Raw genomic sequence first — 23,560 nt, 5'->3', positions numbered from 1 at the left:
AGTGCTCACACAGCACACATCAGCACTCACACAGCACACACAGCACACACAGCACACACAGCACACACAGCACACATCAGTGCTCACACAGCACACATCAGCACACACAGCACACACACAGCACACACACAGCACACATCAGTGCTCACACAGCACACATCAGCACACACAGCACACACACAGCACACACAGCACACACAGCACACATCAGCACACACAGCACACACAGCACACACAGCACACATCAGTGCTCACACAGCACACATCAGCACACACAGCACACACACAGCACACACAGCACACACAGCACACATCAGCACACACAGCACACACAGCACACACAGCACACATCAGTGCTCACACAGCACACATCAGCACACACAGCACACATCAGCACACACAGCACACACAGCACACATCAGTGCTCACACAGCACACATCAGCACTCACACAGCACACACAGCACACACAGCACACATCAGCACACACAGCACACACACAGCACACACACAGCACACATCAGTGCTCACACAGCACACATCAGCACACACAGCACACACACAGCACACACAGCACACACAGCACACGTCAGCACACACAGCACACACAGCACACATCAGTGCTCACACAGCACACATCAGCACACACAGCACACACACAGCACACACACAGCACACATCAGTGCTCACACAGCACACATCAGCACACACAGCACACACACAGCACACACAGCACACACAGCACACATCAGCACACACAGCACACACAGCACACACAGCACACATCAGTGCTCACACAGCACACATCAGCACACACAGCACACACACAGCACACACAGCACACACAGCACACATCAGCACACACAGCACACACAGCACACACAGCACACATCAGTGCTCACACAGCACACATCAGCACACACAGCACACATCAGCACACATCAGCACACATCAGCACACACAGCACACACAGCACACATCAGTGCTCACACAGCACACATCAGCACTCACACAGCACACACAGCACACACAGCACACACAGCACACACAGCACACATCAGTGCTCACACAGCAGACATCAGCACACACAGCACACACACAGCACACACACAGCACACATCAGTGCTCACACAGCACACATCAGGACACACAGCACACACACAGCACACACAGCACACACAGCACACATCAGCACACACAGCACACACAGCACACACAGCACACATCAGTGCTCACACAGCACACATCAGCACACACAGCACACACACAGCACACACAGCACACACAGCACACATCAGCACACACAGCACACACAGCACACACAGCACACATCAGTGCTCACACAGCACACATCAGCACACACAGCACACATCAGCACACATCAGCACACATCAGCACACAGAGCACACACAGCACACATCAGTGCTCACACAGCACACATCAGCACTCACACAGCACACACAGCACACACAGCACACATCAGTGCTCACACAGCACACATCAGCACACACAGCACACATCAGCACACATCAGCACACATCAGCACTCACAGAGCACACACAGCACACACAGCACACATCAGCACACACAGCACACACAGAGCACACACACAGCACACATCAGTGCTCACACAGCACACATCAGCACACACAGCACACACACAGCACACACAGCACACATCAGCACACACAGCACACACAGCACACACAGCACACATCAGTGCTCACACAGCACACATCAGCACACACAGCACACACACAGCACACACAGCACACACAGCACACATCAGCACACACAGCACACACAGCACACACAGCACACATCAGTGCTCACACAGCACACATCAGCACACACAGCACACACAGCACACACAGCACACATCAGCACACACAGCACACACAGCACACACAGCACACATCAGTGCTCACACAGCACACATCAGCACACACAGCACACACACAGCACACACAGCACACACAGCACACATCAGCACACACAGCACACATCAGCACACACAGCACACATCAGTGCTCACACAGCACACATCAGCACACACAGCACACATCAGTGCTCACACAGCACACATCAGCACACACAGCACACATCAGCACACACAGCACACACAGCACACACAGCACACACAGCACACACAGCACACATCAGTGCTCACACAGCACACACAGCACACACACAGCACACACACAGCACACACACAGCACACATCAGTGCTCACACAGCACACATCAGCACACACAGCACACACACAGCACACACACAGCACACACAGCACACACAGCACACACAGCACACATCAGCACACACAGCACACATCAGTGCTCACACAGCACACATCAGCACACACAGCACACAGCAGTGCTCACACAGCACACATCAGCACACACAGCACACACAGCACACACAGCACACACAGCACACATCAGTGCTCACACAGCACACATCAGCACACACAGCACACACACAGCACACACAGCACACATCAGCACACACAGCACACACAGCACACACAGCACACATCAGTGCTCACACAGCACACATCAGCACACACAGCACACACAGCACACACAGCACACACAGCACACATCAGCACACACAGCACACATCAGTGCTCACACAGCACACATCAGCACACACAGCACACACAGCACACACAGCACACATCAGCACTCACACAGCACACAGCACACATCAGCACTGTGTACCCTGTGCCCTGCGGGTCAGTGGAGGTTCCTCGTCCTGCACCACCAGGGCTTTGCACCCTGGGCCAGCACCTCTCACTCCCTCCCCCAGCCCCCGTCAGCCACCACTCACTCTGCTTCTGTGAGCTGCACTCTTAGATTCCTCATGTATATGGAATCATGCAGCCTCTGGCCTTCAGTGCCTGGCTTTTTTCACTTTGCATGATGTCCTCAGGGTTCATCCATGTTGTCGCCAACGGCAGGATGTCATCTTGCTAAGGCTGAGACCTGCTCCGTCGTCACCTTTACGTGTCACCTTTTCATCAACCTGTTAGCCATTTTTATCTCTTCTTTAGAGAAATGTCCATTCAGGTCCTTGGCCCGTTCTTCGATTGGGTTGTTTGGTTTTTTACTATTGTATTATAGGAGTTCCTTATATACTTAGGCTATTGATCCCTTATCAGATATACAGTCTACATTCATTTTCTTCCACTCCATAGATCACTTTTGCATTATGTTATTTCCTTAGCCATACAGAAGCTTTTCAGTTTGATGTGATCTCATGTGTTTATTTCTGCTTGTGTTGCTTGTGATTTCAATGTCATATCCAAAAAATCATTGCCAAGACCCAATCAAGGAGCTTTTATCCTGTGTTTTCTTCTAGTAGTTTTATCGTTTCAGGTCTTACATTTAAGCCTTTAATCCATTTTGAGTTGGTTTTTGTAGATGGTGTAAGATAAGGCTCCAAACTCATTGTTTTGTGTGTGGATATTGGGTTACCCCAACACTGTTCATTGACGAGACCGTCATTTCCCCATTGTGTGTTCTTGGCACCTTTGTCAAATATCAATTGACCCTGAATGTGTGGGTTTATTTCTGGATTCTCCATTCTCTTCTATCGGGCCCAGTGTCTGCTTTTATACCAGTACCACATTGTTTTGATTACTATAGCTTTGTTGCATAATTTCAAGTCAGGTAATGTGATGCCACCAGCTTTGTTCTTGCTCAGGATTGCTTTGATTATTCAGGGTCTTTTGTGGCTCCTCATAAATTTTAGGATTGCTTTTCTATTTCTGTCAAAAATGCCATTGGAATTTTGATAGTGCATTGCATCTGTAGGCTTTGGGTAATATGGGCAATTAAAAAGATTAATTCTTCCAATCCATGAACACAGGATATCTTCTCATTTATTTATGTCTCCTTCAACTTGTTTCCTCAGTGTCTTACAGTTTCCAAGGCACAGATCTCTCACTTCATAGTTGAATTTATTCCTAAGTATTTTATTCGTTCTGATGCTATTATAAATAGGGTGGTTTTCTTAATTTCTTAATCAGATAGTTCATTGTAATGTATAGTACTGATTTTAATGATAGTTCATTGTAATGTATAGAAATACTACTGATTTTTGTATGTTGATTTTGTGTCTTGCAACTTAATTTATTAGTTCTAACAGTTTTTTGGTAGAGTCTTTGAGGTCTTGTATATATAAGAGCTTGTTATCTGCAAACATAATTTCACATCTTTTTTTGTGTGTGCCTGTTCTTTCTTTCTTTTTTTAATTTTTTTTTTTTTTTTTTTTTTTCTGGAGATGGAGTCTCACTCTGTCACCCAGGCTAGAGTGCAGTGGCGCAATCTCGGCTCACTGCAACCTTCAGCCTCCCGGGTTCAAGCAATTCTCCTGCCTCAGCCTCTCGAGTAGCTGGGATTACAGGTGCACACCACCATACCCAGCTAATTTTTGTAATTTTAGTAGAGACAGGGTTTGGCTATGTTGGTCAGGCTGGTCTCAAACTCCTGCCCTCAGGTGATCCACCCACCTCGGCCTCCTAAAGCGCTGGGATTACAGGCATGAACCACCGCACCTGGCCTGTTATTTCTCTTTCTTTCCCGACTGCTCTGGTGGGGACTTCCAGCGCTGTTTAAATAGTCAAGAGTGGGCTTCCTTGCCTTGTTTCTGATCTTAGGTGAAAGCTTTGTGCTTTTCACCGTTAGCTGTGGTTTGTCATCAGGTGTGTTCGGGGTTTTTAAAATCTTTCTTCACCTCATGATCATGAAAATATTCTCCGATGACATCCTCTAAATGCATCTTTTTTGTGTTCCACCTTTCACGTTTCCACCTAACTGCCATCCGAGATGGACTCTGTGGAGTGCGAAGTGGAGTTTAAGGTTTTTTCTACAAGGGGATCCAGCTGTCTGCACATCGCTTATTGAAACATCCTTCCCTTCCTCACTGCCCGGCGCGGCCACCACTGTCATGGCAGGGGCGGAAAAGGAAAGCAGCAGCCCAACTAGACGCTCCAGCAACGGTGTGGTTGGCAGGACACGGGCCGCCCGGGGTGCCTGTGAGCCTGCGACGTCGCGTGGTCCTGGGGCTTTGCAGATGCGATTCCAGACTTGAGACGATCCTCGGGATCTGGGTGGGCCCAGGTGATGAGAAAGCCCTCACACAAGAGAAGCAGGAGAAGGAGCCTGGGGGCTGCGCTGCCGAAGGTGAGGATGGAGGGTGTGGCCAGGAGCCAGGAGAGGATTCTCCCCGGAAGCCTCTAGGCAGAGCGCGGCCGATGCCGTCACTGTGACCCAGTGACCCCATTCGGACCTCGGACTCCCAGAACCGTCAGACAGGAAGCAGTGCCACATCAAGCCCGCGTTTTGTAGTAATTGGTTAACAGCAGCCACAGAAACTAACAGAACCCTCACCACAGAGTCACTGAAAGCCGGGCTGCCGGTGATCTAGAGCCTTGAGTGTCCTCAGCCACGAACCGCTGAGTCTGGGGCCGCCAGGTGTGGCCGCACCGCCGTAAAGCGCTAAGGGCACCACCAGAGAGTCGGTGTGCAAACTCCCAACAAATAGAGAAGGAAGAATGAATGAGGAAGACGAAGGGGCCGGTTACCTCAATCAAATCCAACAGCTGGTCATGGAGAAACAGGTAGAAAACCAGGACAAATAAAAATAAAGTAGTAAGATGGTAGAAGTTGGCCCATTTATGTCATATATCAAAAAAAGAAAATTGGCCAACCCTGCCAGTGAGAAGACACAGGAGATAAGAGGTGCCAGCCGCATGCCCTTTGCAGGAAGCACGCCCGTCACAAATGACCCCCACGTGATAAACCAAGAGAAGGGAAAATGAGTAAATATTTAAGAGTAACCCGGAGGGCTGGTGTCTGACTCTCAGAGGAAACAGACTTTAGAGCCAGGCATTATTAGGGACATGGACATCATGAGAATCGAAAGTTCGCCTCCTCAGAGGTATGAAATAGCCTCTAAATACAAAAAGCAATAAAAAGCAAAAACCGCGGGGTGCGGCCGTTGGCCAGCCCCGACGCTGGGAGATTTTACCACGCCTGGATTACTGACGGTCCAGACAAAGAGCAAAAAGAGAGAGATTCAGGGCGACATAATTAACAATCTTGGCTTAATAGAGACATGGAACTCTGTGCCTCGAAAGTGGCGATTTGCAATCTTTTCAAGTATCCTGGGAATAATCACAAAATTGAGAAGCAAATCCCACTGTGCCTCAGACACAGGCAGACGGCCCGCATCTGAGGCCACAGCGTGATGAGGGTAGAAAGCAGTTCCCGAAGGCAGACTTTTTTCCATCCTCGCACACTTGAAAATTCAACGGCACACTTTTAAATATCTCATGGGACTCAGAAGACATGAAATGATCATGGAAATGTCAAAAACTAGTGAGATGTTGCCAAACATAACTTAGAAGGTATTGCAGATGTAAATGCCAACGTCAGAATAGGAAAAGCGCCAGGAATTCAGAAGCTCAGCATCTGATTTAAGAAGTCAGAGTTGGCTGGGCACAATGGTTCACGCCTGTAATCCCAGAACTTTGGGAGGCCGAGGCGGGCGGATCACCCAAGGTCAGGAGATCGAGACCATCCTGGCTAACACGGTGAAACCCCGTCTCTACTAAAAATACACAAAATTAGCCGGGCGTGGTGGCGGGCGCTTGTAATCCCAGCTACTCGGGAGGCTGAGGCAGGAGAATGGTGTGAACCCGGGAGGTGGAGCTTGCAGTGAGCCGAGATTGCACCACTGCACTCCAGCCTGGGCGACAGAGCGAGACTCTGTCTCAAAAAAAAAAAAAAGAAGAAGTCAGAGCAAGGAGGCAGAATGATCCCAAGGTGAGCAGAGGAGAACATGCAGAAGACGCCAGGGAAACAGAGATGCCACAGAGAAGAGCAACCGAGAACACCAGAAACGGAAAGACACAGCGCTAATAATGCACCAGCGGCGACAGGAGAACACGGAAGTCTCCGAGCAACTTTGAATCAACATAGCAAAACCCCTGGGCAGCAAGGACAAAATACTAGGAGAAAACACCTTCAGATGCCAGGAAGAAAGCAAACCTGAATAGTCTCATAACCAATAAAAAAGGACATCGATGGATTTGAGTCTTCCCACAAAAAATATGTTTTTCCATGTTTTCACTGAATTCTGCCAGACTGTCAAGAAACAGATCATGTCAGTGTTAGAGAAATCTCCCCAGTAATAGAAAAGTAGACAGCTCCTCCCATCCTTCCCTAGGCCAGCCTACCTCCTCCCAGACTGCCCCAGAACAGCACAAAAAATACGTAAAAAGATAAGCTGCCATCACTCAGTTCAGCTTTTCTCTTCCCTTCCTCCCCACTTCCTGGCGGGGTCTCGCTCTGTCACCCAGGCTGGAGTGCAGTGGCACAATCACAGCTCACTGCAGCCTCCACCTCCTGGGCTCAAGCAATCCTCCCACCTCAGCCTCCCAAAACACTGGGATTACAGGCGTAAGCCACGTGCCCGGCCCCAGTTTAACCTTAAAACGTACAGATGTCCTAGAGGAACAGTGCAAGCATTTCAGTCAGCGCAGGGGAAAAGCATTTGATAAAATGCACACATTTACTTCGTGAGCCAGGAACCAAACGCAATGCCCCATCCTGATAAAGAAATCCATCAAAAGCTGGAGACAGCCTCCTTCTTAATGGGGATCCCTCAGAAGCAGCCTCTTTGAAGGCGGTCAGGCAGTGGGCCCCATGCGTGCGTCCATTCCGCTGTCTGCTGGAGGCCCCAGCATAGGCACACAGAAAGGAAAGTCGGGGGCAGAAACAGGAGGGAAGTGGCCATCCTTCCCAGGCACATGACTGTCTACTCAGAGCCTGCAAAAGAAAGTGTTCGTGTCGAAAGGGGCAGGTTGTAAATCCCTGTACAGAAGGCCCTGGAACCAGTGAGGGGCCCGGGCATGGCAGGCACACTGGTGAGTACCCAGTGGGGTGTGTGAATGGTCAGCCAGGTGGGCCTTGGAGCCTTTGGAGACTGGTTCTTTCTTGAGGACTTTCCCAACCCTGTGAACCTTTGCATTTCACAAGTTATTGCCACGTCAACTTTACACAAATTAAAACCGCTTGTTCTCACAACTTGTTTTTTTCATTGAAGTGAAATTTGCATAACATGAAATTAACCGACCGTGTGGCCGGAGGGCTGCCTCGAGCTGCTGCCAAACATCCCTGCCTCTTTCTTGTCTTCAACAGAAGGTGGCGTGAAAAAGGAGGGAAGAAGCAGAGACCCCAAAAAGAGAAGCCTAGCGAAGAAGGGCAGGAAGGTGGGTGGGGGCCTGCGGTAGGGGATCGGGCTGGTGGGCACAGCGGGAGGTCAGGCTCCCGGCCCCTGCACCTGCTGACCCTGGTCTGCAGTAGGGGATCGGGCTGGTGGGCACAGCGGGAGGTCAGGCTCCCGGCCCCTGCACCTGCTGACCCTGGTCTGTGGTTGCAGGGCAGCATCCCCCGGACCATCCCCCCTGACTGCATCATAGTCGACTCGGACAACTTCAAGTGTATCCTTTGATGGGCCCCGGGGGGGCCCCAGACCCCGCCCTGTGCTCCCGTTTCTCCTTGACCGGGACCCAGTCGTCGTGGACCCATACGAGGAGGCCCAGGGCCCAGGTGGGTGCTGCACAGGGCTCCCCGTTCAGGCACACGCCAGCCTCAGGCCTCCTGCCATCCTGCAGTTGTGGGCAGCAACTGGTGCCCCACTCCTCGAGGCTCCAAAATCTGCATATGTGCTTGCCCCGTTTTGGCTGTAAATAATTTGTTGAGGTTTTCTCTCGGCTAACCTGGTTCTACCATCACCCCACCAGGGCATGGCAGGGCACTGATATATGCACCTGCATTCGCTGTGACCCCTCCCCAGGGACCCCGGCCCTGCACACCCGTGTCTGATGAAACACCGTGGTCTGTATCCACCCTGTTCTCCTTGCAGAAATGCTGACTCCTATCTCCATCACCCAAGACATTTTGGAAAGATTCCAAGACACATTCACGTCACGATGGGCGGGACATCTGGGAAGCAAGCACTTTCCCAGGTTCGGATCTGGGCTCCCAGGAGCCGTTTGCAGTGTGGCAGGTCTGGGGGTCCAGCGGGGAGCCACTGCCCCCCACCCCCGGCTCCCTGGGTCTGCCCTGCAAGTCCTGCCACGTACAGCATGCAATGCTGAGACAGACCCAGCTCCTTGAATCCTCATAGAGACTGGGCGAGGGGCACTGTTACCCCGCTTTACAGATGGCGACCTGGGGCCCCCAGGGTCACTGATAGCACATGGTCCAGCAGCAGGGGCTGCCTCTTCACCACCAGCACTGCAGCCCTCCAGAGACCACTCGCAGACTCTGCCCCCCAGATGCCCTTGGGGTTCCGTGGTCCAGAGGTGTCCAGAAGCAGCCAGCAGGGAACAGAGCAACCAGGGAGAGAGCACCACGGGTGGGAGGGGTCGTTCCATGTCACAGGCTCCATGCCAGGGGCGGGGCTGCAGGAGCAGGTGTGTGCAGGGGCGGGGCTGCAGGGGCAGGTGTGTGCAGGGGCGGGGCTACAGGGGCAGGTGTGTGCAGGGGCGGGGCTGCAGGGGCAGGTGTGTGCAGGGGTGGGGCTGCAGGGGCAGGTGTGTGCAGGGACAGGTGTGTGCAGAGGGTGGCACTGCAGGGGCAGGGCTGGGGTCCTGTATGGAAGGAGGGAACCCTAGTCTGGTCACTGTCTCCCATGCCTGGAGTACTGGGGGTGCCTTGACTTCCAGGTGCTGGGCCATTGGGAAAGCCCCTCCTAGCGTTTCCCACAGCGAGCCCCGCCCGAGTAGGGGTGTTCATTCCAGCGTAGAAGTCTATGCTCACTGTGGGTCCCCTTGACTAGGCTCCGCCGTGACCCCTGTGATCAGAGCACAGAGGAGGGAGGCGTGGGCATTAGGAACACGAAAGAAAGTTCAGTTTAATGCACAAATGGGACAGGCGTGGACCACACAGGATGTGGCAGCTTTAAGAACGCATGGTGGGGTCTGGTACAGGTGCATGGGCACTGTTGACCAGCGCTCTCCTCTCTCTGCAGCCAGGCCCAGTGGGAGCAGGCCCTGGGCAGCTGCAGCGGTTTCTTCTTCTATGGAATGGAGAGCTTCCTGTCCCATATATTAGTGGAGAGATTGGTCGCCATGAACTTGCAAGGTGAGAGGTGTCCCCTCAGCACCCCCTCCCCCGCGGGCACAGGACAAACCCGCCTGAGGGCAGAGCAGGGCCACTGTCACCTGCTGGTGCTGCCCCCACCCCCTGTGGCCGCAGCCCCCTCCTGCCCCCCACCCTCTGTGACTGCAGGCCCCTCCTGTCTGCAGGTGGACGACCTCTACCCACCCCTGCACCCCCTGCCTGGCCCACACAGAGGTGGCAGCCACAGGGGCTTCTGGCCCTCCCGCCCTTCATTTCCGAGTGCCCCCACTCCGCCCAGCCCAGCTTTTCAGACCTGGCAGGAGTCAGTGCTGGGCCCAGGAGCCCAGGAAGGCTGGGGTGGGCTCAGGACCGCGCTGGTCACGGCCCCTCCTTCAGGGCCTCTAGTCTCATCGTGGGCACTCGGGACCTTGCCTTCCCCTTCGCCGTCCACTAGCCGTGGAGGGGCTGCCAGGTGTGGTCCTGCCATGCCCGGCACAGTGACACCCCAGCCAGCTCCAGCACGGGGGGGCTTTTGGCAGGAGGTGGGGATGGCAGGGCAGGCTGGGGGCGTGGCATCAGCACAGCACACACGTAGGGGTACGTCACCCCGTCACACGCCACGGCCCGAGGGTGGTGCTGACGGAGACAGCAGGCGCAGCCACTCGGACACCGCAGGGCGAGTGGTCAGGAGGCAGGCGTGGCTCAGCCTTGTGCCGAGGCCGCCCCTCTGACTCAACATCCTGTGGCTGCAGCCCCACCAGGACGCCCCCTGTGCAGGGCCAGCCCACTTGCCGTGACCTTCTCTGATGGGGCTGCTGATGGCCCCACTGTGTGGGGTTGACAGGAGTCTTTTAGGGACCCGGGAGTTGCTGTGCCCCCCATGAGGGGTGTGGGCCCTGTTGATGGAGTGGAGCAGGTGTGTGGACACTTGTCCTGTGGCACCTGGCACCCAGGGCCTGCACTTGGGTGGGGCCAAGCAGGACCCCCACTCTGCTCTGCAAGCCTGGGCCTTGGCCATCAGAGGTGCTGGAAGCCCATCCCAGGTGGAGTTAGAAATGGGCCTCTTTGAAAGTTGAATTCCAACTGAGGCAGTGAGTAAAGTAGAAGAGGCCTCGCCAGGGCTCCCCCAACTCCCCAGCAGCCTCGGCCTCACGCAGCTGGACAGCCTGTCTGCAGGAACGGCCAGGCTGCGAGTGGAAGTGGGCAGCGCCCAGGGTTGCACTGGCCCCCGATCCCTGCTTCCGTGGAGGACCCAGGCCAGGGTGACCAACTCATGCCCAGTGCCCGGGGCTCCCCTGCATCCCAGGAGCCTGCCATGTCTCCACTACACAGGGACATGTGGCCCCCTCACATCAGCCCCCAGTCAGTGCTGCCCCCCAGCAGCCTGTCCCTCCGTCGTTGGGGAGGGCTCCACCTCATACACCTCATTCATGTGGGGTGCCAGGGCATCCAGGCATGGTGGGGGCGCCGAGATGCCCTCCAGGGCAGAGGAGGCTGGGGGAGCCCAGGTGGGCTTCCCACCACTTCCTGTTGCCCGGCACAGTCGCCAGGAGGAGGCTGTGAAGGGGTCTGGGCTCCTGAGGCTGGCGAGGTCCACTGTGGCCAGGGGGTCCCTGGAAAAAACCTGACGGTCATGAGGTCGGAGCCCGGAGCTGAGTGGCCAGCGTGCCATGCCCTGCCGCGCCCTTGGGGCACAGGCCCCACCTGCCCACACCCCATCCCCACTCCCCATGTCAGGCCAAGGCTGCTGAGCTGCCCTTCCCGTCCCGGCAGAGTGCCAGGTGGCAGTCCTGCTGGACCTGGCGCGGTCCTACCAGAGCTTGAAGAGGCACATGGAGAGCGCGGAGCACAGGAGGTGCCTGGCTGCCTGGAACGGGTGGGCGGGGGTGCTGAGGATGGAGAGGTCGGACAGACGGGCGTGGGACCCACAAGGGAGCAGGGACCTGGGGTCGGGTTTCAGGAACGGTGAGAGCTGTTGGGGTGCACATGCGTTCCAGCAGTTGGCGAGGTGTGGCTGTGCATGGGGAGGGGGACGGCTCAGCCGGGCCCCTGGCACCAGCCCACGGGAGCCGGGTCCCCACAGCGCCTCACAGCTGTCCCTGGAGGAGCCCGTTGAGGCGGCCATCCTGCTGAGCCTGGTGGGCGTCAAGAGCATCCTGGCAAACCAGTGGCCGACGCTGCTGCAGGACAACGCGCTGCGGGCCAGCGTCTTATGGGAAAGTGCGTGGGCCCCTGGCATCCCGGGCCTGTCCCGCAATCCTTCAGCAAGGCTGCCAGGGTGTCCATGCCCTCCTGAGGGGACGCTTCTCCCCTAGATCTGTTGGCCGTTGGGAAGCCGATTGGAGAAACGGTGCGTCTCCTTCAGAAGATGAGTGGCGACGAGGCGGTGAACCAAGGTAAGGGAGGGGCGGCCTGCACCCCGCGGCCTTCAGCACCCTCTGCAGCCGCTGCCCGTGGGGCACGTGCACCGCACAGCCCTGCAGGGACAGGTATCTCCGCTTCTCCGTGGGGGAACTGGGACTCCAGACGTTAACTAGGAGCCGGAAAGAGGGAGGGCTTGTTCTTGCCTGGAAGTTGCCTGCGTCTCTGTACCGCCCCAGTCCCCGACCGTGGCGCGACCCTCGGCAGTGACGGCCCACAGTGCCACGTGGCTCCAGAACCCAGAGGGAAAGCATCACGGTTCCTCGTTGACAGCTCCAGTCACACAATCCCCACGAGCCCAGGGGCTGTCTGGGAACCAGTGGGAAATCCAGGTGGCAGCTGTGCCTGGCCCCCTCCCCAAGCAAGGACTCCTAGGGGGCCGACAGCTTGTACCACAGTGCCCGACGGCCCCTTGATATGACCAGGAGTCCCGGCCCAGGAAGAGGCCTCCCGGAAGAGGAATGCGTGGGTTGAGGGGTGTGTCCCATTGGCGTCCTGGAGAGCAGCCTGCCTGTCACATGGCATCCAGCGCCCGTCCCTCTCTTGGCCTCACAGGGGAAAAGTCGGGAAGGGGCACGGGACATGGTCTGTTCTCAAACACGGACAGGCGGAACCCCACCCAGCCGTCCTTCAGAGTCAGCAAAACCCTCCTGCCACGGTGAGGTGGGAGGAGCCACAAAGGAGCTTCCCGGGACCCCGGGGAGGAGCCACAGAGGAGCTTCCCGGGACCCTGAGTTGAGGCGCTCGGCGGTGCACGGAGGGGGTGGTCTGCCCTGACTAAGAAGGCTTCCCCCAGAGGCCTTCAGTGTCCACCGCTCACCAGGAGTTTATCGTGTAAAGAGCACGTGGTCCACGGTCCGGGGATACCGGTCCCAAGGATCCCTGCCTGTTGGGGGAGAGAGGGAGCAAGGGGCAGGAGGAAGGCAGACGGAACCCACACTCATCCCTGCAAATGCAGAGCAGGGCGCAGACACGGATGCCGCCGTGGTGTGGCCGGTGTGGGGCCCACACGACGCTCTGCAGGGGAATCGGGGAAGGGCAGAGCCAGGCCGGCTGTCCCGCTGCTGCTGCTCAGCGATGACCTGCAAGTTCTGGTCCCTGCAATGGAGGCATGAGCCCAGTGACTGTCACTGTTCAAAAGGGGCAGAGGCCGCTGCTTCCTGCAAGGCCACAGCCACACTCTAGACGGGCGCCCCCCCAGCAGAGCAGCTCGCCTGGCCAAGGGGTAGAGGGGGATGGTGGGCTTCGGATCGGGGGTCCAGTCCTGGTGCCGTCACCCGGCTGCGCGGGCCTGGACACCTCGGGGCGGGAGGGGTGCGGGTGGTGGGGGCGCCCTGGAGGCCTGGCGAATGGCAGCGTGTTCCCCAGAGCGCCCTCAGTCAGAGCAGCTGCCACTTCCCGCCCCTGTGCCCTGGTCCTCACCGGGCTGGACGTCCTGCGGGGCCTCGGGGTTCATAGCTCCTGCCCCTTTCTCCACAGACGAGGCTTCTCAGACCTTGAAGGACAAGCTGCTGCTGCTCCAAAGCTCCGAGCTCCTTCCCACCACGCTCAACTTGGTCCTGTATGGGCTGCCACACCAAGCCATCGGGTAGTGCAGGCCTGGACCTGCCTCCCATCAGCTGCTGGGGCCCCAGCACTTGCCTCTGCCCTTGGCTCTGCCCCTCTGCCAACCCATCCCCACCTCCCGGCTCCCATCCCCACCTCCCGGCTCCCATCCCCAGCTCCCAGCTCCCATCCCCACCTCCCAGCTCCCATCCCCACCTCCCGGCTCCCATCCCCAGCTCCCAGCTCCCATCCCCACCTCCCAGCTCCCATCCCCACCTCCCGGCTCCCATCCCCAGCTCCCAGCTCGCTCTCCCCTTCCTGGGCCTCTCCCCAGCCCTTGGTGCAGCCTCAGCCAGGGACCCTCCCCCAGCGACTTCCCGCCGGGCAGCCGCCTGGACCTCGAGCTCTGCCTGCCTGTGTGCGCCATGGGGTCTGCATCGGGGCTGCAGCCGCGTCTCTTCCCGGGGCCAGGACAAGGGCGGCCTCCCCTTGGCGGTGCTGGTGCTGAGTTGCTTAGACCAGAAGACTGTTCAGACCGTGAGCCTGTTTTTGATTTGAGTGTTCCAGTAAACAAACAACAAAAGCCAGTCTCTGTGCGTGGTTTCCGTGACTCGAGGCTCTGGGTGGGGGGCTCCTGGCCCGCAAGAAATGCGCCCCCTGAACCCAGCAGCTTTCCAGAGTGGGGATGGGGGTGGGGCTCACACTGGCGCAGGCCACGTACCCTGCACACGTGCAGGGCCCCTCAGAAGGAAACTTCCAGAATAAGGAGAATCATGGGTGGCGGAGTCTGTGCCGGCAAGCACCACGTGGAGCTTCTCGTGAAGTGATGCTTTTCTTCCGTGAACACTCCTGGTGGGCTGCTGCATCCAGCGGCTCCTGGGGGAAGAGACGTGCCGTCCAGATGGTCTTTCTGACCTTCTGGATATGTCTCTCCCAACTCGGCCGGATGAGTGGGGGCTGGGGGGGCGGTCAAAGGGTGTATTGGTCCATGGGAGGACCATGGGAGGACCATGGGACCTGCAAAGCCTTCTGGGGACGCGCCCTCCAGCCATACACACGGGCTCTGGCCAGGACCAGGGGAAGGCCCAGGACAGCCCCAAAGGGCCAGAGCGTGAGCCTCGCGTGTTCCCGCCAGCGCTCCTGCCTGCCCTCCGCGTGGGGCCGTGTGGGGCTGTTTCTTCAGCCTGGGACTCGCCATGGGAAGGCCGGGGGGCAGCCCCTCCCGCGTGGGCTACAGAAGCTCAGTGCGGGAGCCACGTGAGGTCAAGGCTGCCTGTGCAACCTCAGAATCCCCTCCGTGAGGGAGGGAAGGGTCTGCCGAAGGCGTTCCCGCCACGCTGCGCCCATGGAGCCCACTCGCCCGGCTCGGCACCCACCCAACTCCTGCCGGGCACTGACGCCAGGCCGACGAGAGCCCAGACAGCTGGGTCAGGACAGGTGGCCCCAAAATTGTCCAAAAATAGGTCTATGGGCCAGGCGTGGTGGCTCACGCCTGTAATCCCAGCACTTTGGGAGGCCGAGGCAGGCGGATCACAAGGTCAATAGATCAAGACCATCCTGGTCAACATGGTGATACCCCATCTCTACTAAAAATACAAAAATTAGCTGCACACAGTGGCACGCACCTGTTGTCCCAGCTACTCGGGAGGCTGAGACAGGAGAATCACTTGAACCCGGGAGGCGGCGGCTGCACTGAGCCGAGATGGCACCACTGCACTCCAGCCTGGGCGACAGAGCGAGACTCTGTCTCAAAAATAAAAAAAGGTCTACGTACCTAGTCCCATAGCTGGAATTTAAAAAAGAATAAAGATAACATCAAATGCTGGTGAGGACACCAGGAAACGCCCTCTCACACGTTGTGGTGCAGCCTCTTTGGAAAACAGTTGACCTGATTCTTACAAAGCCACAACCCAGCAATTGCACTTTTAAGCGTTTAGCCCAGAGGGCGGGAAATGCACCTTCACACAAACGCACACACGAGTGTTTACAGCAACCCTGCGTCCGTCCACAAGCAAATGGTCAAACTCCGCTCTGTCCACTTGGGGTTAACGCTGCCAGGCAACAGAAGCAGAGAACGGTGGCTCCGGCCCGGACAGACCTCCAGGAGTTGGGCTGAGGACAAAGCCAGCATCAGAAGCTTCACACACCGCAGGGTGCGGCTTGCAGAGCATCTCAAGGCGGCAGAGCTCCAGCACTGCACAGTTAGCGTGCCTGGCACGGGGGCCCGCTGCTGACACACCAGTTGTGTGTCTCGACTGTGGCAGCAACGCCAATCCCTACCTGAGAAAGGAACCACGGCACCCGCAGTTCACCGAGAGCTTGAACCAGTCTCATTTCCCAGCTTTGCCATTGGCTGCAGCTGTGCGGTCTCCGCTGGGGAAGGCCGGGGAGCGGACCCGCTGCGCCGTGTACTGTTTTTGCAACTTCCTGTGAATCTATAATTAATTTGACATAAAAATTTCAAATGCACATCTTTGATAATATTGAAAGGTTATGTGTGATTCCCCTCTTTTGTTTGATTTTTCTTTTTTCAAATATATACACATACTTATTTCAGTTTAGGAAAAAAAAAAAGCTAACTAATGACCAGGAAATAAATTCAAATCAGAGCTGCGCTGGAAATATGGGCTTCCTTCTATGGAGCTGCTGGCGCTCACCCAAACAACAAGAATAAAAGCTTCTGGAAATATTTCATCCGTGCAGCACCACATTTTTTACCCTACGCTGTGTCCACACATGTGAGAAATATTAAACGGTGAGTGCCGTTCCATGCATCACAGGCTTTAAAATAACTTTCTGAATTATGTCCCGGCAACATAACAAATCACATTATCAATTAGCTTCCATAACAGAAGTGGCATTCTGTAATATATTCAAGCATAAAAAAATTGCATAGGTGAAATTTATGTAACCCTAAAAACTATAAGGCAAGAGCAGATGCCTTGGAATTTATTGGAGATAATGGGGGACGGAGGGTGGTCTCGCGGTGCCCGGCCCTCAGCCTGCAAGTCCCGAGCGCAGAAACCATGCAGGTCGGTGGGGGCCGGGACTTCCAGGAGAGGCTCCCCCGGCCAGCGGGCCCCCAGCCCGGGCCTCTCGGATGTCAGAGGGCCCTTGGGACCAGGGGAGGCAGGGACGCTCCTGCACTGCTGTCCCCGCTTGGGTAGTGACAGGGTCAGCCCAAGCCCCAGGCCACACACTCAGCAGCCCCGTCTTCTCCCCAGAAAGCAGCTGGAAACCTGGCCTGGGCCTTCGGGGGAGCATGAGGTGAGGCTTGCTGTGCCCAGGCTGGGGGCTGCCCCCCAGCTTCCTGACTGCGTGCTGGGGGAGGTGACTTCCCTCCAGCCCCGGCGCTTCCCTCCCACCAGGCCTCGTCCTGCTCGGGTCCCAGGTGGTGGAGGGGCACCCCCAACAAGCTGTCCAATCTGGTGCCCTCGGTTCTTCCACCATCTAAAAATGTCCATTTATTAGTTTACAGATCGAAAATTTTTACACATTTAGAATGAGGGTTTTTAGGCAGCACTTCCTCACGGCCCACACCCAAAGCCACACCAGACGGCAATGTTTAGGGATCATTTCTGGCTGCCATCAGCCTCCGTTCCTGCATGCCGAAGCTCGTGCTGTGTCTCCAGTAACTTTCCCGGCTTCCCCATTTGGAGGTGGTCACGTCCAAGTCCCCGTTTAAAGCCCCCCTTACCCTGCGACGAGCACCTGGCAAGGACCCTCTAAAGAGTGTGAGTTCCCGGCAGCCCGGGCTCTGGAACGCAGCCTCAGCCCCTCACTGCACGGGTGGAGGTGGCCTCTCTGGACAGGGTGGGGCGACAGGGCCCCATCAGGTCTGGGCCACAGCAGAGTGGGCTGGGGGTGCCTGGGCACAGCCGATGCCCCCCATCCCATACTCACTGGGGTCACACACATGTGGCCTGGAAGGTAGGTCCCCAAAGTTCCCACCCAAAAGGCTGTGGGAAGGTCAAAGGGCGTGGCCAGCACCCTGCAGTCGTCCCTCTTTTAATCCCCAGGTGCACCTCGCAGCCCCTGTAGGCCCCTACCCCGCCCCCGCCTCTCCCTTCTTTGGCAGCTCAGCCCCTCCCCTGCAGCCTGGGGGCCTGGCCTGGGTACCCTCGGGATGTCCCCTGAGCCACGCCCTGGCCGTCCTCTCTGGAAACACAGGGGCTCTGGGCCGCCGCTCACAGGCACAGCCAAGAGGCCTTTCAGATGGATTTGGATGAAGGAATTAGGCGGGTTAATAAAACTAAAATGTTCACAGACGCTTGTATATAAATTTCTAGTAAGTTGCCTCATCCAACACTGGTCTCTAATAGTTTAATTTCTGTGTTAAATAATTAAAACTCTATCTCCAATTGCTGTGAACAATTGTTTTCCTTAATGATCTTCCCAGAGGAGCCAGTAATTTTATATCTTGTAAAAATGATTAAATGGCATCATTATCCCATATCTCTGAAATATAACTCAGCAACTTCAGGAGAGGCCATTCGTATTCAATTAATGCCCCCTTGCGCGAGACGTGGGTGTCACCTCACGCCAGCCTCACCCGGCTGTCCTCGTTTTATGATGACGATGATGAAGATGGAAACAACCAGTTTAATTATCCCATTTCCAACACAGAAATCAATTTCCAATACATCTTCACCCGTAAGAAAAAAAGGCAGCCGTGGTTCCTGAGAAGGGCAGGTGGAGCGAGAGCCCTGTGAGGGGACAGGGCCGAGGGAACAGGGCCGAGGGGACAGGGACGTGGGGACAGGGCCGAGGGGACAGGGCCGTGGGGACAGGGCCGTGGGGACAGGGACATGGGGACAGGGCCGAGGGGACAGGGCCGAGGGGACAGGGACGTGGGGACAGGGCCGAGGGGACAGGGCCGTGGGGACAGGGCCGAGGGGACAGGGACGTGGGAACAGGGCCAAGGGGACAGGGCTGAGGGGATAGGGCCGAGGGGACAGGGCCATGGGGACAGGGCCGAGGGGACCCGGCCAAGGCGGTGGACCTGAGGCCCTGGGGCCGCTCAGCTGCCCATCCCCCTCCTGGCTCCTTTCCCAAGCACAGGGCTGGGCCCTGGGAGCTCCTTGCCCCTCCTTGCTGAGCTCAGGGCTCTGCACCCTCCGAGGGGCCTGGATCCCCCACCTCTGTCCTGTTCCCAGGGGTTACCCTCCCCTGCCCCTCCCCCACACCTCCCTCTGGCCCCACAGCCTCTCCAGCTGGGCTCCAAGGGGCTGGGGCGTGGGTTCCTGGGATGACCCCGCGTGCTGGACCGACACGCTGACCCCCATCGGCCCGTCCTGCTGTCCTGGAGTGGCTTTAGCATGGCGCGGAGCGGCTCCCGCTGTTAGGGTGACTCGAGGGACACGCCTGGCTACTCATCACCGTGCTAGTGGCCAAGATAATCTAATTGTTTGACATTTTTATCACAATTCATTGGGACCGGAGCGAGATGGCTAGATTGACACCCCGTGCAGTCGGCTAATGGCCACACAATTATGAAGAGCTCTTAAATGTTCTTATTACGGATTTTAATTCTTCGTGACAAGAGGCAAGAGATGCGTTAAGATAATGGGGACGCAGCTGAGCTCCGCCTGCTGCAGACCTGCCTGTCTTTCTGGCCCTGCCCTGAGTCCAGCCTGGCTAGGGTTGGGGTGCTGGAGGGACTTGGGGTGCTCAACAGCCTGGGCAGAGACCAGGGCGGGTCCCTATAACCCCTGACCCCAGGAGACCTCGTCTTTGGAAGGAGGCTCTTGAGGCCTAGAACCAACCCCTGCGGAGCTGCAGCTGGAGCCCCTGCGGAGCCTGCACCCCACAACCCTCAGGACAGAAGGCTGGACTCAGGGCTGTCCTGGGGGCCTTTTAAGGGGCTTGAGAAGGATTTTTTCTGGGAATCCCAGCCCCAGAATGTCTTGCCACCTTTGAGGAGCTTGGAGACCTCGGCCCCTAAATACCGGCTGACCCACGACGGGGTGAGGCAGCCCCTAAATACCCACGATGGGGTGAGGCAGCTCCTAAATACCGGCTGACCTACAATGGAGTGAGGCAGCCCCCCCACCAATATCAGGCCCTAGGAGAGGAAGAGCCCCAGGGCTTGGGGCCACAGGACTCACTCAGAAGGGAGGGCAGCGGCCTCATCACAAGTAGCTTTGCTCTTTGGGCTGTAGGGGTCGCTCCCCTCCCTTCTCCGCATCGCTGAGCCCCAGCCCTGCAGGGACAGGGACTGAGACTTCCCAGAATCCTGTGCCTCTCTCCCTGGGCCCCGTTCTTGCTGACTGAAGAAATGGGAGGGAGTCAGAGAACCAGGGTCCCTTAGTAACAGACCCCCAATTCCTGGCCAGGTGTGCGGCCAGCCTCCCAGTGTCCCTTAGAAATCTCACACCTGTAATCCCAGCACTTTGGGAGGCTGAGGTGGGCAGATCGCGAGGTCAAGAGATCGAGACCACCCTGGCCAACATGGTGAAACCTGTCCTCTACTAAAAATACAAAAATCAGCTAGGCGTGGTGGCATGCACATGTAGTCCCAGCTACTGGAGAGGCTGAGGCAGGAGAATCGCTGGAACCTGGGAGGTGGAGGTTGCAGTGAGCCTAGATCTTGCCATTGTATTCCAGCCTGGCAACAGAGGGAGACTCTGTCTCAAAAAAAAAAAAAAAAAAAAAAAGGAAAAGAAATAGACCCCCATTCCTGGCCAGGTGCACAGCCAGCCTCCCTTGCAACACGTGTGGCCATTTGACTAAGTTCTGGTTCAAGACACCTCCATAAAATGAAAGGCTTGCTCTTTTTCCTTCCTGTCTGCAGGCTGGGATGGAATTTGATGCCTGCAGCTTGGCAGCCATAATGTGCTATGAGGTGAAATCTACATGTTGAGGATGGCACAGCCACAGTTGCGAGGAGCCTGGGTCCTCAGTGCTCTTGGGGTCAGAAGCTTCCCATCCTGACTAGCTCGCCTTGGACTCCATAAACATGAGCGAGCAACAGCATTGCCCCTGGTTTAGTTCTCACCAGAGAACCTGATCCCGTGGATGCGGTGGGACCATAGGACCATATGGACCATGCATGGGGGCAGGGGTCCCAGAGTCGTGTTTCCCCCTCCAAGGCAGAGTCCTTGAGAGCAGGTCTGCATGGGCTTCGAGGGTGGGACCTGGGCCTGCTGCCCGAGGCTGCTATGGTCCCATAATCACTTCCAGGGTTGACAGGTGTGGTTCCCAAGGCTGCTCTGTCCTGCTCATGGAGGAATTCCGACCCGGGCAAGAGGCCAGGTGGTGGGGAGAGGAACGAGGAGGACTGTGGACAGAGGACCAGCCCACGTGAGCAAGGCTGCAGAGGGGATGGCCCAGCAAGAGGAAATACGGGTTCTGTTCTGGTTACACAGCTTCCCTGGGGAGGCCGAAGGGCCCAGCCATAGCAGAGACATCAATGTGGAAAGAAGAACCCAGCAGGGGTGTCTGCATCCCCATGGTGGAGAGACGGCCCCACCCCCAACTCGGAGAGATGCCCCCGCCCCCACCTCGGAGAGACGCCCCCGCCCCCACCTCGGAGAGATGCCCCCGCCCCCACTGCGGAGAGCCCCAGCCACCTGCCACGTGGGGCCTGCACAGCTACCCCAAGTCCAGGGTCTCTGATGTCCGAATGAGAGGTGACAGCGTGCTGGCAGTCCTCACAGCCCTCGCTCGCTCTCGGCGCCTCCTCTGCCTGGGCTCCCACTTTGGCGGCACTGGAGGAGCCCTTCCCCCCAGCGCTGCACTGTGGGAGCCCCTTTCTGGGCTGGCCAAGGCCAGAGCCGACTCCCTCAGCTTGTAGGGAGGTGTGGAGGGAGAGGCGCCAGCGGGAACCGGGGCTGCGCGTGGCGCTTGCGGGCCAGCTGGATGTCCGGGTGGGCGTGGGCTTGGCGGGCCCCGCACTCCGAGCAGCCGGCCGGCCCTGTGCAATAAGGGGCTTAGCACCCGGGCCAGCAGCTGCGGAGGGTGTACTGGGTCCCCCAGCAGTGCCCACCCACTGGCGCCGCACTCGATTTCTCGCCGGGCCTTAGCTGCCTTCCTGAGGGGCAGGGCTTGGGACCTGCAGCCCGCCATGCCTGAGCCTCCCTCCCGCTCCGTGGGCTTCCGTGCGGCCCGAGCCTCCCCGACGAGCGCCGCCCCCTGCTCCAGGGCGCCCAGTCCCATCGACCACCCAAGGGCTGAGGAATGCGGGCGCACAGCGCGGGACTGGCAGGCAGCTCCACCTGCAGCCCCAGTGCGGGATCCACTGGGTGAAGCCAGCTGGGCTCCTGAGTCTGGTGGGGACGGGGAGAACCTTTATGTCTAGCTCAGGGATTGTAAATACACCAATTGGCACTCTGTATCTAGCTAGGTTTATAAACACACCAATCAACACCCTGTGTCTAGCTCAGGGTTGTGAGCGCACCAATGGACACTCTGTATCTAGCTACTCTGGTGGGGCCTTGGAGAACCTTTGTGTCCACACTCTGTATCTAGCTAATCCGGTGGGGACGTGCAGAACCTTTGTGTCTAGCTCAGGGATTGTAAACGCACCAATCAGTGCCCTGTCAAAACAGACCACTCGGCTCTACCAATAAGCAGGACGTGGGTGGAGCCAGATAAGAGAGTAAAAGCAGGCTGCCTGAGCCCGCAGTGGCAACCCACTCGGGTCCCCTTCCACACTGTGGAAGCTTTGTTCTTTCACTCTTTGCCATAAATCTTGCTACTGCTCACTCTTTGGGTCCACACTGCCTTTATGAGCTGTAACACTCACCGTGAAGGTCTGCAGCTTCACTCCTGAGCCAGCGAGACCACGAACCCACCAGAAGGAAGAAACTCTGAACACATCTGAACATCAGAAGGAACAAACTCCAGACATGCCGCCTTAAGAGCTGTAACACTCACCGCGAGGGTCCGCGGCTTCATTCTTGAAGTCAGTGAGACCAAGAACCCACCAATTCCAGACACTAAGTACAACCTCAGCCTGGCTGGCCCTGTGCTGGGGGCCCCAAGGCCAGAGGCTGGGGGAAAGCTGGGGCCCCACCCAGGCCCTGCAGCCGGTCCCGAGTCACTTGCCCCTCAATGCCCCAGGAAGGCCAGGTGCCGCGGGGGTGTGTGACATTGCAAGGCCAGGCTCTGTGTCCCGAGCCTGTGGCCCACCCAGGTGGAAGACGGATGCCTCCAAACAGGGCTTTGGGGAGTGTGTGCCTCTCAATCAGTCAGCACCTCACTGCACACCCCACAGGCTGGCCAGGGCTGGGCAGTCCAGGGAGAGGGGCCCCTCCAGTTTCCAGCCAACTCCCCCAGATGGCCCTTGAGCCACCCAGCGGAGTCCCCTCTGCCACCGTGACTGTGAGTTTCCTGAGGCCTCCCCAGCCACACAGAACCGTGAGTCAGTTAAGCCTCTTTTCTTTATACATTACCCAGTCTTGGGCAGTTCTTTATAGCAGCATAAAAACAACTAATACACCAGGCTCAGGCGAGGTG

The 23,560-nt window shown here is 57.1% G+C and overlaps 1 protein-coding gene across 1 annotated transcript in view; it reads left to right on the top strand.

The window, feature by feature from the left end:
* The window catches only part of CFAP46 (cilia and flagella associated protein 46), a 215,699-nt gene extending 200,773 nt beyond the window's left edge, over positions 1-14,926 (top strand). The window contains exons 52-60 of the mRNA XM_055093516.1: positions 8,207-8,277; positions 8,448-8,508; positions 8,582-8,617; positions 8,934-9,036; positions 10,044-10,156; positions 11,909-11,990; positions 12,451-12,531; positions 14,036-14,226; positions 14,367-14,926. Coding sequence (XP_054949491.1) covers positions 8,207-8,277; positions 8,448-8,508; positions 8,582-8,617; positions 8,934-9,036; positions 10,044-10,156; positions 11,909-11,990; positions 12,451-12,531; positions 14,036-14,226; positions 14,367-14,659 — 1,031 coding nt within the window. The 3' untranslated portion in view covers positions 14,660-14,926. The remainder of the gene's footprint in view (positions 1-8,206; positions 8,278-8,447; positions 8,509-8,581; positions 8,618-8,933; positions 9,037-10,043; positions 10,157-11,908; positions 11,991-12,450; positions 12,532-14,035; positions 14,227-14,366) is intronic.
* Positions 14,927-23,560: the final 8,634 nt, after the last annotated feature.

The sequence above is a fragment of the Pan paniscus genome, chromosome 8 (genome assembly GCF_029289425.2).
Source record: "Pan paniscus chromosome 8, NHGRI_mPanPan1-v2.0_pri, whole genome shotgun sequence".
NCBI lineage: Eukaryota > Metazoa > Chordata > Mammalia > Primates > Hominidae > Pan > Pan paniscus.
The sequence above is the reverse complement of the archived record's forward strand: the minus strand, read 5'-3'. Positions and strand labels throughout refer to the sequence as shown.